We start from the raw sequence: 16,542 nt of genomic DNA, 5'->3' as shown, positions 1-16,542 counted from the left end.
GCTGGAAGTTTCAATGTCAGTCCGATCTTGTACGTGTTACGTACATATTGAATAGTTCCGATACATAGACTTAGATTAAAGTGTGATGTTACATGAAGATGCAGAAAGCGCGTAACGTTGACATAAGATATTGAAAAGTCAGTTAAGCTTTACCATGGTTATGTCAGCGTGATGTCATGACTGGACTGCAAATAATTGCAGGAAAATGAAACAGTAGTTTTGGTTTCAGAGTCTTTCTGCGTCACACAAACAAACTAGACGTACAAAATCTAGACTTCAACCAAATGTCACACTACATTGTTATAAAACAGCCACAAAAAACTGGAAGGGGGTCAATAAGCTTTTCCAAAGAAAAACAAGTCTTTTAAGATTTTTTTAAGGATACAAACAATTAACTTTTAGAGGTTTAAACAACAGCAAATTAGGTCACAAGACAAAACATTGTGATGGGCTGTCACTGAAATATTTTTCAGTACGAGTCCAGCCCATTAGAAAATTTCTCACTACACAATAAAAGTGGTGCTCAAGTAATGAATTTAATTTCTTTGAGTGTAAAAACTCCTCACAAATTAAAAGGATTTCACTCTCCTTAAAAAAAGCACGTATGCCTACCTCGAGAGGCTCCATAGAATCTCCAAACACCTCAGCAAAGTCAGTGGGACTTTTCCTCAGAGTCTGGTCAGCAGGCAGCGTGTTGTCATTGTAAGATGACACGAACTTAAAGTCACTGGTTCTTGACCCTGTTGTCAGGTAGGCGTCATAATTATAAGCGCTGCGTAAAGTTCCTGTGCCGTCAACATCTGCGTAATTAGGAGGGAGATAAGCGCTGGGGATGGCTACTGCTCCATCAAACAACAGTCTGGGCTTTCTCCTGCGACAAAACCTCACACCCAGGATGATGATGATGAAGGTCAGAAAAAACGTGGACACGGACACCAGAGCGATAATCAGGTATGAGGTCAGCTTGGAGTTCTTCTCATCATAAGAAATGTCCTTCAGCTCCGGCACCTCAGCCAAGTTATCAGAAATAAGGAGATACATGGAGCAGGTGGCAGACAGAGAGGGCTGTCCGTTATCTTTCACTGCCACAATCAGGTTCTGTTTCATGCTGTCAGACTCAGAAATGTCCCGCTGTGTCCTGATCTCTCCGCTGTGGACACCAATGGTGAAAAGTCCCGGATCAGTGGATTTCACTATATGATAGGACAGCCAGGCGTTCTGTCCGGAGTCCGCGTCCACCGCGATCACTTTGGACACCAGAGAGCCTCCGTGTGCAGCTTTGGGGACCAGCTCGGTCATGAAGGAGTTGCCCTCCGGGGTGGGGTACAGGATCTGAGGAGAGTTGTCATTCACGTCCGATATGAAGATGCTGACGGTCACGTTGCTGCTCAGCGGAGGAGAACCGTTGTCTCTGGCCATCACCTGGACTTTAAAACTCCTCAACTGTTCGTAATCAAACGACCTCACAGCGTGGATCACCCCCGTGTCTCCGTTAACAGACACATAGGAGGACACCGGGGCGCCCTGCACCTCACCGGCTAACAGAGAATAAATCACTGTGCCGTTTTGTCTCCAGTCGGGGTCTCGAGCAGCAACGGAACATAAAGTGGAGCCAGCTTTGTTGTTTTCACTCACATATGCGCTGTACGACTGTTCCTCAAACACAGGCGGGTTGTCGTTGATGTCTGCTACAGATAACTGGACACTTTTAGAGGAGGACAGAGGTGGAGAGCCCTCGTCAGTGGCACTGATTGTAATGTTGTAATCAGACACTAGTTCACGGTCCAGTTGTCCTGTGGTCACCAGAGAATAATAGTTTTTAATGGAAGGAACCAACTTAAAAGGGACGTTAGACTGAACGAAGCAGCGGACCTGTCTGTTACTGCCGGAGTCTGCATCCTGCACATGAATGATGCCCACCTCTGTACCAGGTGAAACGCTCTCAGGTATGGGGTTTGCTAATGAATTAATATGTATCACTGGGGCGTTGTCATTCACGTCTGTTATATCTATTACCACCTTTGTTTCTGAGGAAAGTCCATAACCATCTTTTCCCTCAATTAGCATTTCAAATTTTGTTTCTTCTTCGTAGTCAACATTTTGTGCTACTGTAATTTCTCCAGTATATTCATTCAATGAAAATATTTGTTTTGCGATATCGCTTATCCCACTGAATTCATATGTTACTTTACCATTCACGCCTTCGTCTGCGTCAGTTGCATCCACTGTCAGTACTACAGTCTCCACAGGAGAGTTTTCAGGTAGAGTAGCTTCATAAACGGCCTGGCTGAACACTGGGGCGTTATCATTAGCGTCCAGTACAGTGATTTGTATGACTGCAGTACCTGATCTCTGAGGATTTCCACCATCGACGGCTGTCAGCAATAAATTCACCTCTTGCTGTTCTTCACGATCTAAATCCCTATCTAAAACGATCTCACTGTATTTCGTACCAACAGAATTAGTTAGCACATTTAGAGAAAAATAATTGTTTTTTTGTAAAATGTAGTTTTGCACAGCATTTTGTGCTATATCAGCATCGCGTGCAGCATTTATTCTATAGCGAGAGCCCTTGGGGGCTGACTCTCGTATTTCCAGTTTAACTGAGTCCTTGACGAAAAGTGGCGGATTATCATTTACATCCTGAATTTGCAAAGATATCCGGTGCGATTCGAGAGGATCCTCAAGTACCAATTCACATTTCAAAATACATGAAATCTTCGCTCCACAAAGCTCCTCTCGGTCAATCCGACCAGCAACGACCAGTTCCCCAGTGTCAACGTTTATCTCGCAATAAGGTTTACGGTTTCCTTCGAGGACAATGCGAGCCTTCCGAGGTGGAAGTCTGCTTGCTTGAAGCCCAAGATCCTTGGCTATGTTTCCAATTACAGATCCGCGTTTCATTTCCTCCGGAAAAGAATAGCTCACATCGCCATAAGACGGCTGTAACGCTAAAAGCAAAAACAGTGAGCCACAGAAAAGGTTCACAGGGAATCCGATATATGCCATCCTTCACCAAACAAAATAAATTAAAAACAATAATGGTCAGTATTCCTCACTAACACACCGCTATGTGTACATCTGTGAGCGACTCAAGACAGATAGCGTAATGGCAAACAATGGGGAGAAAAAGTGTGGGTGGAGACGCTTGACGTTTTCATATGGAGCCTATTTTACTTTTCCACTGGTAGACAGCGACACTCACAGCATGTCCGAAAGAATACAAAATACTGCCACCCTGCATGTGGTCAATACAGTACATGCAACTCCACTCATCTGAAGAGGCAGAGAGATAAGATGGATAAAACAGATCAGTGGATGAGGAGTTTCTCACACAGAAACACATACAGAATGACAGCAAAACTACAAATACCCATTTGATGCAGCTCAAAAGTCCTCTCGGAAATAAGACACGTTCTGTCAATGAAGTGGTTTCGGATTCCACTCAGTTCTATTAAATGGCTTCAAGCTTTGCGTTAGGATGGTGTTGTATTGGACTGCATGATATTCGCAAGTGTTTATACAATTCTATGCATCTCTTTTTATAAATGTGGGTGAATGAAAATATTTCAAATACCTTACAATATATTGCATTTCAATACAACATCATCAGGAACAGCAATCTAAAATATCACATCAGAGCTGAAAAAATTATTCTCTGCTACAGTAAAACACGTACAAACTAATGGGCACAGTAGTTAGGAGCAACTGTGTACATCCAAAAGCAGAATAATGCTCTAAATATATCAGAATATTTGACTGTGCATATTAGCTTAACTGTAGATACGCCTGTGATAAGCAAAACGAACCAATGTCGTGAAAGATGTACGATAGAAAAACATGCAAGTATTTTCTGTAGTTACACAACCAAGATGTATTATTAACAGTGGAAATAGTAGCGGCGTATGGTTCGGGGTTGGTAGTTGTGTTCAGGACCATGGACAGTTAAGTATGCACCTAAATTCTCCTCAAATTTTTTTTAAAATTACTTTAGTGGTGTTTATCAGAAATAGTTTAGCGAATCCGACACCTTCATGTAATTGTCTCAATGAGCATGACGTGTTTTTCTTGTTTACATATTTAGTAATGAATGGCCTATTTTTTGAGCTGTGATTTTCACGAAAGCAAAAACATACCATAAATATTTATCTCAATGATTCAGCACGACACATAATTTGACGTTGCAAGTCAATATACTAATACTATTTGAATAGGAAGCGTACCTCTAGTGGCTCCAGTGATTCCCCAAACACCTCAGCAAAGTCAGTAGGACTTTTCCTCAGAGTCTGGTCAGCAGGCAGCGTGTTGTCATTGTAAGATGACACGAACTTAAAGTCACTGGTTCTTGACCCTGTTGTCAGGTAGGCGTCATAATTGTAAGCGCTGCGTAAAGTTCCTGTGCCGTCAACATCTGCGTAATTAGGAGGGAGATAAGCGCTGGGGATGGCTACTGCTCCATCAAACAGCAGTCTGGGCTTTCTCCTGCGACAAAACCTCACACCCAGGATGATGATGATGAAGGTCAGAAAAAACGTGGACACGGACACCAGAGCGATAATCAGGTATGAGGTCAGCTTGGAGTTCTTCTCATCATAAGAAATGTCCTTCAGCTCCGGCACCTCAGCCAAGTTATCAGAAATAAGGAGATACATGGAGCAGGTGGCAGACAGAGAGGGCTGTCCGTTATCTTTCACTGCCACAATCAGGTTCTGTTTCATGTTGTCAGACTCAGAAATGTCCCGCTGTGTCCTGATCTCTCCGCTGTGGACACCAATGGTGAAAAGTCCCGGATCAGTGGATTTCACTATATGATAGGACAGCCAGGCGTTCTGTCCGGAGTCCGCGTCCACCGCGATCACTTTGGACACCAGAGAGCCTCCGTGTGCAGCTTTGGGGACCAGCTCGGTCATGAAGGAGTTGCCCTCCGGGGTGGGGTACAGGATCTGAGGAGAGTTGTCATTCACGTCCGATATGAAGACGCTGACGGTCACGTTGCTGCTCAGCGGAGGAGAACCGTTGTCTCTGGCCATCACCTGGACTTTAAAACTCCTCAACTGTTCGTAATCAAACGACCTCACAGCGTGGATCACCCCCGTGTCTCCGTTAACAGAAACATAGGAGGACACCGGGGCGCCCTGCACCTCACCGGCTAACAGAGAATAAATCACTGTGCCGTTTTGTCTCCAGTCGGGGTCTCGAGCAGCAACGGAACATAAAGTGGAGCCAGCTTTGTTGTTTTCACTCACATATGCGCTGTACGACTGTTCCTCAAACACAGGCGGGTTGTCGTTGATGTCTGCTACAGATAACTGGACACTTTTAGAGGAGGACAGAGGTGGAGAGCCCTCGTCAGTGGCACTGATTGTAATGTTGTAATCAGACACTAGTTCACGGTCCAGTTGTCCTGTGGTCACCAGAGAATAATAGTTTTTAATGGAAGGAACCAACTTAAAAGGGACGTTTTGCTGAATGGAGCAGCGGACCTGTCTGTTACTCTCAGAGTCTCTGTCCTGCACGTTAATGATGCCCACCTCTGTACCAGGTGACACGTTCTCAGGTATGGGGTTAGTCACAGACTTCAGATATATCACTGGGGCGTTGTCATTTACATCAGTAATGTCTATGATGACTTTAGCGTAGGAAGTCAGTCCTAAACCATCTTTAGCTTTTACTCTCATTTCAAAAGAACCAATTTCTTCAAAATCAATCACACCAGTTACTCTAATTTCACCAGTTTTAGGATCAATTGAGAAAACATTTACGTTGTCATCAGATACGTGACCAAAGTGATACGTCACAGCTCCATTCACTCCCTCATCTGCGTCTTTAGCACTGACATTAATCACTATGGTGTCTGCAGGAGAGTTTTCAGGCAGACTGGCTTTATAAACGGCCTGGCTGAACACTGGGGTGTTATCATTAGCATCCAGTACAGTGACGTGTATAACTACAGTACCTGATCTCTGAGGAGAGCCTCCATCTAAAGCTGTGAGGAGCAAATTGATCTCTTTTTGCTTTTCTCTATCAAGTTTGTTCTCCAGGACGAGTTCAACCTTGTTGCTGTCGACAGCTAGAATAAAGTTGTCGTTCTTCTGTAGGTTGTACCTCTGAACACCATTTTGACCTATATCTGCGTCATGGGCCTCCTCCATAGAGAAGCGGTTACCTTTTTCAGCTGACTCACTTATTTCCATTTCAATCAAATTATCGTTGAATTTTGGTGAGTTGTCGTTAACATCTTGAACATGAAGACTTAGTCGATGAAGCTCCAGTGGATTTTCTAACACCAGATCTACTTTTAAAACACACGAGGGTTTCTTGCCACAGATGCTTTCTCTGTCAGTTCTCTCCGATGTGATCAAATCTCCGGTATTCAGATTAATGTCACAGTACCGCTTACGGGTTCCCTCAAAATCAATACGGGCCTTTCGGGAAGATAAGGTCCTCAGATCAAGACCGAGATCTTTGGCGATATTTCCAATAACAGACTCACGTTTCATCTCTTCTGGAACAGAATAACTCAGGTCTCCATTAACGAGGTGCAGCGTTACAATGAAGGAAGCAAAGAACAAGATCCGACGAAGCCCTGAAAATCCTTTGTCTGCCATCCCGACACAAAAAGGCGACCTCTGCCTGGCCAATTTATACTTTCCAGTCCGAAAACATACAAACTTCCCAAGAGCAATGAGTAATCGAACGCTTCACAGTATTTTACACGATCAAATGTGCTCGGAAATATAGCAGTTTCTCTGGAAAATCTGCAGCTGATATCTGTGTGGTAGTAGTGGGTGGGGAGGTGAGCGACTGTTTTCTGTCAGCCAACAGCGACACCATGAGCACACTGGTATGTAATAAAATATTCTAACAAAGCCTAAAGTCCCATGAAGACAATATTGATCCACTTTCAAATGAAATACGCAGGTGGTAAATCTTTCCTTTTTCTTAAACCACTCGCTGTCTAGTTATTGTAACTGGCTCAGCTTCGGAGATGCAGGTGTTGCTCAGCCAATCACATTTGAGCTCAATGAGATTCAGTTTGAAGGTAACTACCTTTGCTCAAACGTTCTAAAATTAGATATACAAAGAAAGTAGGCAATGGGTAAATAAATACTAATGTTTGATGCTCCAAAGGAGAAGGTCAGCAAAACATTTAGTCGGCCAACTGCACCTTAACATTCACTATCACTTCAACATATCTTTGTAAAATAAAACTGTGTCTGAGCGCTTCATATTAAGACAAAAAGCAGAGGGAATGCAGTAAATTACTACAAACTAAGGTTTCCATTACGTATATTTCAAATTATCATCATCATCAGTAATATTTAGACAGCATGGGTGAGAAGAAAAAAAGACATCCCTTGTTGCAATTGTGCCTGAAACCTGACAAGTGTGTCAGCACCATGGACAGACCTCTTGAGATATGACATAGCTGATGGTACAAACTCACTGAATGCTGTGTTGGTCTATTGGGCAATTTTCTTACAATCTACTGATGTGGGTTAAAACCATTTCATAAAAGTAAGCATTCATTTATTCTTGAAACTAAACCATAAGCTATGTATCTAGGATGACTCAAAAATCTGACCTACATTTCCATCACTTGTTGATAAATGACGACCAGAGACAAATGCTAAAAGCTCAATAGGATGATTTACAGTGAGTGGATTAAGTAAAGACTAGTGAGAGCCTGTGCAAAAGGCTTAATCTGAAAGACATTAATTATGTGACAGCGTTACTCATGAACATAATTTGCTGCTAAAAATGTTCATGTAACCACAAATCTTCCCATGAGGTCTTGGCTATCTCCTTGCAAAGATCAGGTTGAAGCAACTCCTTGGTCATGAGTGTTGTGAATCTTTCCTTTATCATAAAACCACACTTTGTCTATTAATTGTAACTGGCTCAGCTTTGGAGATGCAGGTGTAGCTCAGCCCAGCACATTTGAGCTGAAAGATAGTTTGAAATGTTACCCTTGAAGCTTTCTAACAGAAGCTATATACAGAAAGTAGGCAATGGATAAACAAAGCCTACTGTTTGAGTCAGGAAAGAGAAGTTCAGGGAAACATTCAGTAGGCCTACTGCACTTGCACATTCAGTCACTGTGACATATCTCAACTGTGGCTGACCATTTCATATTAAGACAAAGACAAGAGAGAATAGCGTTAAATACTACAATCCAAGGTTTCCACTACATGCATTTTAATTCATCATCACTGATATCCAGAGAGCATGGGTGAGGCAAAAAAAAGACATCTACTGTCACGGATGTGCCTGAAACCTGACAAGAGTCAGCACCATGGACAGATAGCTTGACACATTGCTGATGGTACAAACTCACTGAGCGCTGTGTCAGCCTAGTGGCCGATTTACTTACACTCTAATGATGTGAGTTGAAACAATTCAACAAAAGGAATCATTGAATTACTCTTGAAGCTTAACTGTAAGTCACATTTCTTGGCTGACACGAAAATCAAGGAGATGTTTCCATCACTTTTCGATAATGATGAACCGAGACAAATGCCAAGACCTCTAAGAATGTTTTACAGTGAGTGGAGAAAGTAAAGACTAATGCAAATGGCTCAATCTGACAAATAATAATTATGACAGCTATACTCATGAATACACTTTGCTGTTTAAATTGTTCACGTAACTAAACATTTTCCCATGTGGCTCTGATTTTCTGTTTGCAAGGATCAGGTGGAAACAAATCCTTGGTTGCAAATGATTTTGTTTAGGATTGCAAGAGTAGATTATCCCACATTATTTAATTAACGAATTACAAGATCATAAAACTAAAGAATACAGATTGATATTAAAAGCAGTTATTTAATTTAAAAGATCATTCTCAACGTTTATCTTTCTGCCATAAGATCTATAAATAATTGTCGTTGATGTGTTGACAAATAAAAAAATGTTGAGGAAAAAACTACTTCATCAAAACAAACAAAGTGAGGAATCCCATGATTTTGAATGTCAACGGGCAAAAAGGTATTTGAAGATTTACACGGTAGTACATGACCAGAAAACGAAACCTTCAATCCATTATGAATGCGATGTAAGTTCATGCCAAACGTTGACACAATTGAAGAACTTTGAACGGGTCCTACCTCTACAGACGGCTCTAGATCTCCAAACACCTCAGCAAAGTCAGTGGGACTTTTCCTCAGAGTCTGGTCAGCAGGCAGCGTGTTGTCATTGTAAGATGACACGAACTTAAAGTCACTGGTTCTTGACCCTGTTGTCAGGTAGGCGTCATAATTGTAAGCGCTGCGTAAAGTTCCTGTGCCGTCAACATCTGCGTAATTAGGAGGGAGATAAGCGCTGGGGATGGCTACTGCTCCATCAAACAACAGTCTGGGCTTTCTCCTGCGACAAAACCTCACACCCAGGATGATGATGATGAAGGTCAGAAAAAACGTGGACACGGACACCAGAGCGATAATCAGGTATGAGGTCAGCTTGGAGTTCTTCTCATCATAAGAAATGTCCTTCAGCTCCGGCACCTCAGCCAAGTTATCAGAAATAAGGAGATACATGGAGCAGGTGGCAGACAGAGAGGGCTGTCCGTTATCTTTCACTGCCACAATCAGGTTCTGTTTCATGCTGTCAGACTCAGAAATGTCCCGCTGTGTCCTGATCTCTCCGCTGTGGACACCAATGGTGAAAAGTCCCGGATCAGTGGATTTCACTATATGATAGGACAGCCAGGCGTTCTGTCCGGAGTCCGCGTCCACCGCGATCACTTTGGACACCAGAGAGCCTCCGTGTGCAGCTTTGGGGACCAGCTCGGTCATGAAGGAGTTGCCCTCCGGGGTGGGGTACAGGATCTGAGGAGAGTTGTCATTCACGTCCGATATGAAGACGCTGACGGTCACGTTGCTGCTCAGTGGAGGAGAACCGTTGTCTCTGGCCATCACCTGGACTTTAAAACTCCTCAACTGTTCGTAATCAAACGACCTCACAGCGTGGATCACCCCCGTGTCTCCGTTAACAGACACATAGGAGGACACCGGGGCGCCCTGCACCTCACCGGCTAACAGAGAATAAATCACTGTGCCGTTTTGTCTCCAGTCGGGGTCTCGAGCAGCAACGGAACATAAAGTGGAGCCAGCTTTGTTGTTTTCACTCACATATGCGCTGTACGACTGTTCCTCAAACACAGGCGGGTTGTCGTTGATGTCTGCTACAGATAACTGGACACTTTTAGAGGAGGACAGAGGTGGAGAGCCCTCGTCAGTGGCTCTGATTGTAATGTTGTAATCAGACACTAGTTCACGGTCCAGTTGTCCTGTGGTCACCAGAGAATAATAGTTTTTAATGGAAGGAACCAACTTAAAAGGGACGTTTTGCTGAATGGAGCAGCGGACCTGTCTGTTACTCTCAGAGTCTCTGTCCTGCACGTTAATGATGCCCACCTCTGTACCAGGTGACACGTTCTCAGGTATGGGGTTAGTCACAGACTTCAGATATATCACTGGGGCGTTGTCATTTACATCAGTGATATCAATCACTACTTTGGAATCAGATGAAAGACCATAACCATCTTTGGCATCGATGCGCATTTCATATTGAGAATTACTCTCGAAATCAAGTGGTCCTATGACTCTTATCTCTCCAGTTTTACTGTTCAGTGAGAAAACATTTTTAGCCCTGTCTGAGATGCGGCTAAACTCATATGTTACCTCTCCATTGACTCCCTCGTCTGCGTCAGTAGCACTTACTGTGACCACTACAGTATCAAGGGCAGAGTTTTCAGGTAGACTTGCTTTATAAACGGCTTGGTCAAACACCGGGGCGTTGTCATTAGCATCCAACACAGTCACATGGATGTTGGCGGTTCCTGATCTTTGTGGACTGCCACCATCGACAGCAATCAGCACGAAATTTAAATCGTGTTCTTGTTCACGGTCTAGCTCTTTGTCTAACACCAACTCGACGTTCCTAGATCCATCAGTATCGTCTCGAACAGATAAAATAAAATGTTCATTATTTTGTAAGCTGTATTGTTTAACTGTATTTTGTCCGATGTCAGCATCATGTGCTTCGTTAACACGATATCGAGCTCCTTTGATGGCCGATTCTCTTATTTCCAGTTTTATTGTATCCTTTGGGAAAACTGGTGAATTGTCGTTTACATCCTGGATGAGCAGTGCAATGCGGTGCAGCTCCAGAGGGCTCTCTAGGACCAACTCGAATTTAAGCATACACGAAACCTTCTCCCCACACAGCTCCTCCCTGTCGATCCTTTCCTTGACGACAAAACTTCCTGTTTTTACATCAATATCGAAGTAGTGCTGATAGCTTCCCTCAGCATCAATACGGGCTTTACGAGTGAACAATTTCCCTACTTCCAGCCCGAGGTCCTTGGCAACATTTCCAACAATAGATCCGGGTCTCATCTCCTCTGGAACAGAATAGCTGAGGTCTGCGGTGGTGATGTGGACAAAGACAGCAAAGCCGTAGACAAAACTGACCAACGATTGCCATTTATGGTCCATCGTTTGTCCCGAAAGAAGACACAGATACGCAGACTTTCTTTGTAGCTGATGAAATTAAAGTGAGATGGTGAAATTCAGACACACCAAACCTGCAACAATGGCAGCTCTGCTTGTTATGCTACAAACTGCTTTTGCAGTGGGTGGAGAAATTACTCTCCACGTATCTGTGAGTGAGCAGCGACGCCGTGAGCTTGTTTGAATTATTACAAATGAACCACTTCTAGCCCAGCATTAAAGTACTATAGCTGCTGTCATGATCAAAACGGTAACTTCAATGTTAAGGCTCAAAGTGAAATTGTTTTACGAGCACGTTTTTAGGTTTGGTTTCAAACACTCACATAGAAAAAACAGACTTCAGCACCACGGACAGCGTTTGAACGCTGAGGAGTCGATCCAAACATTTCTCTCCTTCAGCATTTGAGGCTATCAAATAAGAACACAAGAACAATAATCCTGGTCATAAATTCCATGTGATTATGGATGCATTACAACTTCTGCAAATTGAAATTGGCAAAAACGTGTTCCAATTTTAAACATAATTGGGTCCACATAACACGTGCACCTTCTTTTTACATTTACTCAATTCAGACTACGGCGCCACTCTATTTTCTCTGTGAAGCATTAGGTGGTTAACAGACACTTATACAATGAAACCTATCAGGCATAAGCAACGTCTGAGGGCCAGAAGGGCAGGCTCAGTGTCATTTATTGAATAAAATGCTGAGTAAATCAGCCATTAATAAAAATCTAGAACATGATCAAACCTGACGACCAGCATCATACTGACTGCAGGTGTTTATCGTGCATTAAATGTCTGATTCAACATTTTTTTTTTGTGCTGGAGCACACATTGGGTCAGCCTGTGATTCTGACAAGTACATAGAAATTCTAACTTTGATTACTGATACTTTAAACGTTTAATGGGATGAAAGGAACACATAACATTATGCCAAAAAGCAGGTTGATAAACGCAATGGGCAGATGGCTGCTACAGATTCATTTATATGCAGGAGAAAGAACGTCTCCCTTCATAGAAAAAAACGGTCTGAATTTGGTTAAAAGGTAAAATTGCTTTTAGATATCTAATATATCAGTGTAACTATTGTTCAGACAGACTATACGAAAATATACATCAGTGCGTAGTGGAACCTACTTACAAGCTAAAATGTAGTCATTGATATGTGAAAAAACAAGAGCCGAGACATACAGACGTCTTTTAAATGAATGCCTACTGAGTGGCTGGGCGGTAATGTCCCATCTTTTCTACAGCAGACGAGACAGAAATTGTGAAAGACGCTGTATCAAATCTTAATCAACTATTGAGGTAAAAGTGTCACAGCCGAACAAAACTAAAGTCAGACGATATGTTATTAGAGAAATGAATAAAAAAACACGACATAGTGAAGCGCTTGTCACTCTTTTATCATCATAAATAAGGGGGATTATGGTATTAAAAAAAATTGCACAAAAAGGGATATGACTGCTCGTGGATCAAATTAGCCAATGCAAACTGACGTGTATATGTAAGACAACTTGAAGTTCAGTGCGATATTACTGGAATATCATAACCTACGTTAAATGTTAAATACAAACATGCACGTGGCCTACCTCTGGAGATTCATCTTGTTGACCAAACACCTCAGCAAAGTCAGTGGGACTTTTCCTCAGAGTCTGGTCAGCAGGCAGCGTGTTGTCATTGTAAGATGACACGAACTTAAAGTCACTGGTTCTTGACCCTGTTGTCAGGTAGGCGTCATAATTGTAAGCGCTGCGTAAAGTTCCTGTGCCGTCAACATCTGCGTAATTAGGAGGGAGATAAGCGCTGGGGATGGCTACTGCTCCATCAAACAACAGTCTGGGCTTTCTCCTGCGACAAAACCTCACACCCAGGATGATGATGATGAAGGTCAGAAAAAACGTGGACACGGACACCAGAGCGATAATCAGGTATGAGGTCAGCTTGGAGTTCTTCTCATCATAAGAAATGTCCTTCAGCTCCGGCACCTCAGCCAAGTTGTCAGAAATAAGGAGATACATGGAGCAGGTGGCAGACAGAGAGGGCTGTCCGTTATCTTTCACTGCCACAATCAGGTTCTGTTTCATGCTGTCAGACTCAGAAATGTCCCGCTGTGTCCTGATCTCTCCGCTGTGGACACCAATGGTGAAAAGTCCCGGATCAGTGGATTTCACTATATGATAGGACAGCCAGGCGTTCTGTCCGGAGTCCGCGTCCACCGCGATCACTTTGGACACCAGAGAGCCTCCGTGTGCAGCTTTGGGGACCAGCTCGGTCATGAAGGAGTTGCCCTCCGGGGTGGGGTACAGGATCTGAGGAGAGTTGTCATTCACGTCCGATATGAAGACGCTGACGGTCACGTTGCTGCTCAGCGGAGGAGAACCGTTGTCTCTGGCCATCACCTGGACTTTAAAACTCCTCAACTGTTCGTAATCAAACGACCTCACAGCGTGGATCACCCCCGTGTCTCCGTTAACAGACACATAGGAGGACACCGGGGCGCCCTGCACCTCACCGGCTAACAGAGAATAAATCACTGTGCCGTTTTGTCTCCAGTCGGGGTCTCGAGCAGCAACGGAACATAAAGTGGAGCCAGCTTTGTTGTTTTCACTCACATATGCGCTGTACGACTGTTCCTCAAACACAGGCGGGTTGTCGTTGATGTCTGCTACAGATAACTGGACACTTTTAGAGGAGGACAGAGGTGGAGAGCCCTCGTCAGTGGCACTGATTGTAATGTTGTAATCAGACACTAGTTCACGGTCCAGTTGTCCTGTGGTCACCAGAGAATAATAGTTTTTAATGGAAGGAACCAACTTAAAAGGGACGTTTTGCTGAATGGAGCAGCGGACCTGTCTGTTACTCTCAGAGTCTCTGTCCTGCACGTTAATGATGCCCACCTCTGTACCAGGTGACACGTTCTCAGGTATGGGGTTAGTCACAGACTTCAGATATATCACTGGGGCGTTGTCATTTATATCAGTGATTTCGATTATCACTTTGGAATCTGAGGTCAGGCCGTACCCATCTTTGGCTTCTACGCGCATTTCATATATTGTCTCTCTCTCGAAATCCAAAGGCCCTATTACTTTGATTTCTCCTGTGTCGTGATTTAAAGCAAATACTTTTCTACCCGTTTCTGATACACGACTTAATTCATAAGTAACCTCACCATTTAGACCTTCATCTGCATCAGTTGCCACCACTGTAACCACAACAGTATCCAGAGGAGAGTTTTCAGGCAGAATGGCTTCATACACGGTCTGGTCAAAAACTGGAGCGTTATCATTAGCATCCAGGACAGTGACGTGCACAGTTGCAGTGCCAGTTCTTTTAGGACTGCCTCCATCTACTGCAGTCAGCAATAATCTCAATTCCTGTTGTTCCTCTCGGTCTAATTCCTTATTCAAGACTAGTTCTGCAAATTTACCGCCATCTGATTTGGATCGAATTTTCAGCACTAAATAATTGTTCGTCTGTAATGCATAGCTTTGAACAGTGTTTAGCCCGATATCCATATCATGTGCCTCCAAAACACGGAAGCTAGATCCTTTAACAGCCAGTTCATTTATTTCTATCTTTATCTCATCTTTACTGAAAACAGGTGGATTGTCGTTGATGTCGTTTATTTGCAGTGAAATGCGGTGCAGCTCCAGAGGTGCCTCTAAGATTAATTCAAATTTAAGGATACAAGATGCCTTTTCGCCGCAAAGCGCCTCTCTGTCCATTCTTTCAGCAACAATCAAATCTCCAGTGTTAAGATTCATGTTACAGTACCGTTCACGGTTCCGTTCACTGTCAATGCGGGCCTTTCGAGCAGATAATTTCCCAACGTTCAGCCCGAGTTCCTTTGCTATATTTCCAATCACAGATCCAGGTTTCATTTCCTCGGGAACAGAAAAGCTCACGTCTCCATTACCAATATGAAGCAGCCGAAGAAAGAAAGCACAGCAGTAAAGCAGGCCTATCGGTGAAAATCCATTGTGTGCCATCTCGAGACAAAAATGGAAAACAACTCAAATACGTAGATTGGTGTAACTTATTCCCGTGCCAAAATCTGTAAGGTCCGGTAAAGCATAAACAAACATCAGCAGTACTTGCAATTGGTGTATTAGAAGCGAACTACTGACCAAAGCACAACCAAGCAGAAGATCAAGCCCAGAGAAACAAAGCACAAGCAAGGGAGGCTGGCATGTTTCCTCTGCTAGTGAACAGCGACACTGTGAGTTCAATTTAATCTCTGCAAGTGAAAGTTATATACTAAATGCTTACACTGTAAATGTTTTCTTGTGCGTTTCATTTTAGTTTGGCACCGGCCCTCCCACAAAAAAGGACTAGTCATTTAGTAGATATGAGAATATAGTAAACACATCATTTATACAAAGACAATATAAGAAATTAGTTCAACGAAAAGCCAAGACCCTCTTTAAAGTCTGAGATAAATTTAGTAATTGATTTACCGATTGGCGGCACACCTGCAAATCAATCGTGTTTAAGATGGCCAAAGCATGTCATCTCTTGCTTCAGAGGGAAAATATTACTCTAGTCTGGAAAGAATTTCATAGACAAGGGTTCCCCTGAGAAAGTGAATGTGCCAAGTATGGGAGAGATAAAGACAAGTAGCAATGTTAGAGTAGAGTAAGCAGAGTCAAAGGATAAAATGAAATGCTGAGGGCTTAAGTTAAATGACTCATATCCAAAACCAATATTATAACGTGAGCATTAAGGGCCTTACAGTGTAAATACTCAACAAGAAGCTAAAATGGAGAAATAAGCTAGAAAAATATTTTAAAGGGGGTATCGCTGAATACTGGATTAACAGGAATCCGATATTTTAATGTCAGTCTGTGCTGTGATAAACGTCTAGTGTTTCCTGGTTGGAGACATAAGCAGTGTCTCCTGGACTAAAAGTACATACTGGAAGCAGACTGACATGTGGATCAATTGGATTTTTAGCATCTGTGCTGGCTGATGATCTCTGTAAACTGGTGGAATCAGTCTCTCTAAACGTGTATGGTGTATGCTTCT

At 43.1% G+C, this 16,542-nt stretch overlaps 4 protein-coding genes across 4 annotated transcripts; all 4 read right to left on the bottom strand.

Annotated features, from left to right (window-relative positions):
* Positions 1-158: 158 nt before the first annotated feature.
* On the bottom strand, positions 159-3,009 carry LOC139207654 (protocadherin gamma-A4-like). Its single transcript, XM_070837389.1, has 2 exons — positions 613-3,009; positions 159-185 (listed from the first exon to the last, which is right to left on the bottom strand). The coding sequence occupies exons 1-2, from the start codon at positions 3,007-3,009 to the stop codon at positions 159-161; spliced, it is 2,424 nt and encodes an 807-aa protein (XP_070693490.1).
* Positions 3,010-4,202: 1,193 nt separating this feature from the next.
* Positions 4,203-6,608, bottom strand: LOC139207653 (protocadherin gamma-A11-like). Its single transcript, XM_070837388.1, has one exon. The coding sequence runs from the start codon at positions 6,606-6,608 to the stop codon at positions 4,203-4,205; it is 2,406 nt and encodes an 801-aa protein (XP_070693489.1).
* Positions 6,609-8,259: 1,651 nt separating this feature from the next.
* Positions 8,260-11,498, bottom strand: LOC139207652 (protocadherin beta-15-like). Its single transcript, XM_070837386.1, has 2 exons — positions 9,073-11,498; positions 8,260-8,278 (listed from the first exon to the last, which is right to left on the bottom strand). Exons 1-2 carry the CDS (start codon positions 11,496-11,498, stop codon positions 8,260-8,262), a joined length of 2,445 nt encoding a protein of 814 aa, XP_070693487.1.
* Positions 11,499-13,079: 1,581 nt separating this feature from the next.
* LOC139207651 (protocadherin beta-15-like) lies at positions 13,080-15,506 on the bottom strand. Its single transcript, XM_070837385.1, has one exon. It carries the CDS (start codon positions 15,504-15,506, stop codon positions 13,080-13,082), a length of 2,427 nt encoding a protein of 808 aa, XP_070693486.1.
* Positions 15,507-16,542: the final 1,036 nt, after the last annotated feature.

This window comes from Pempheris klunzingeri, chromosome 9 (genome assembly GCF_042242105.1).
Source record: "Pempheris klunzingeri isolate RE-2024b chromosome 9, fPemKlu1.hap1, whole genome shotgun sequence".
NCBI classification, from domain to species: Eukaryota; Metazoa; Chordata; class Actinopteri; order Acropomatiformes; family Pempheridae; genus Pempheris; species Pempheris klunzingeri.
Note: the sequence above shows the minus strand (reverse complement) of the source record. Positions and strands in the feature narration are given on the sequence as shown.

What these genes read in the sequence shown, in the direction of transcription:
- LOC139207653 (XM_070837388.1), bottom strand. Translation starts at nt 6,608, where the DNA reads ATGGCAGACAAAGGATTTTCAGGGCTTCGTCGGATCTTGTTCTTTGCT.
- LOC139207654 (XM_070837389.1), bottom strand. Translation starts at nt 3,009, where the DNA reads ATGGCATATATCGGATTCCCTGTGAACCTTTTCTGTGGCTCACTGTTT. An exon ending in ATTCTATGGAGCCTCTCGAG is followed by an intron (nt 186 to 612) that starts GTAGGCATACGT and finishes AATTATTTGCAG; the next exon opens with TCCAGTCATGACATCACGCT.
- LOC139207652 (XM_070837386.1), bottom strand. Translation starts at nt 11,498, where the DNA reads ATGGACCATAAATGGCAATCGTTGGTCAGTTTTGTCTACGGCTTTGCT.
- LOC139207651 (XM_070837385.1), bottom strand. Translation starts at nt 15,506, where the DNA reads ATGGCACACAATGGATTTTCACCGATAGGCCTGCTTTACTGCTGTGCT.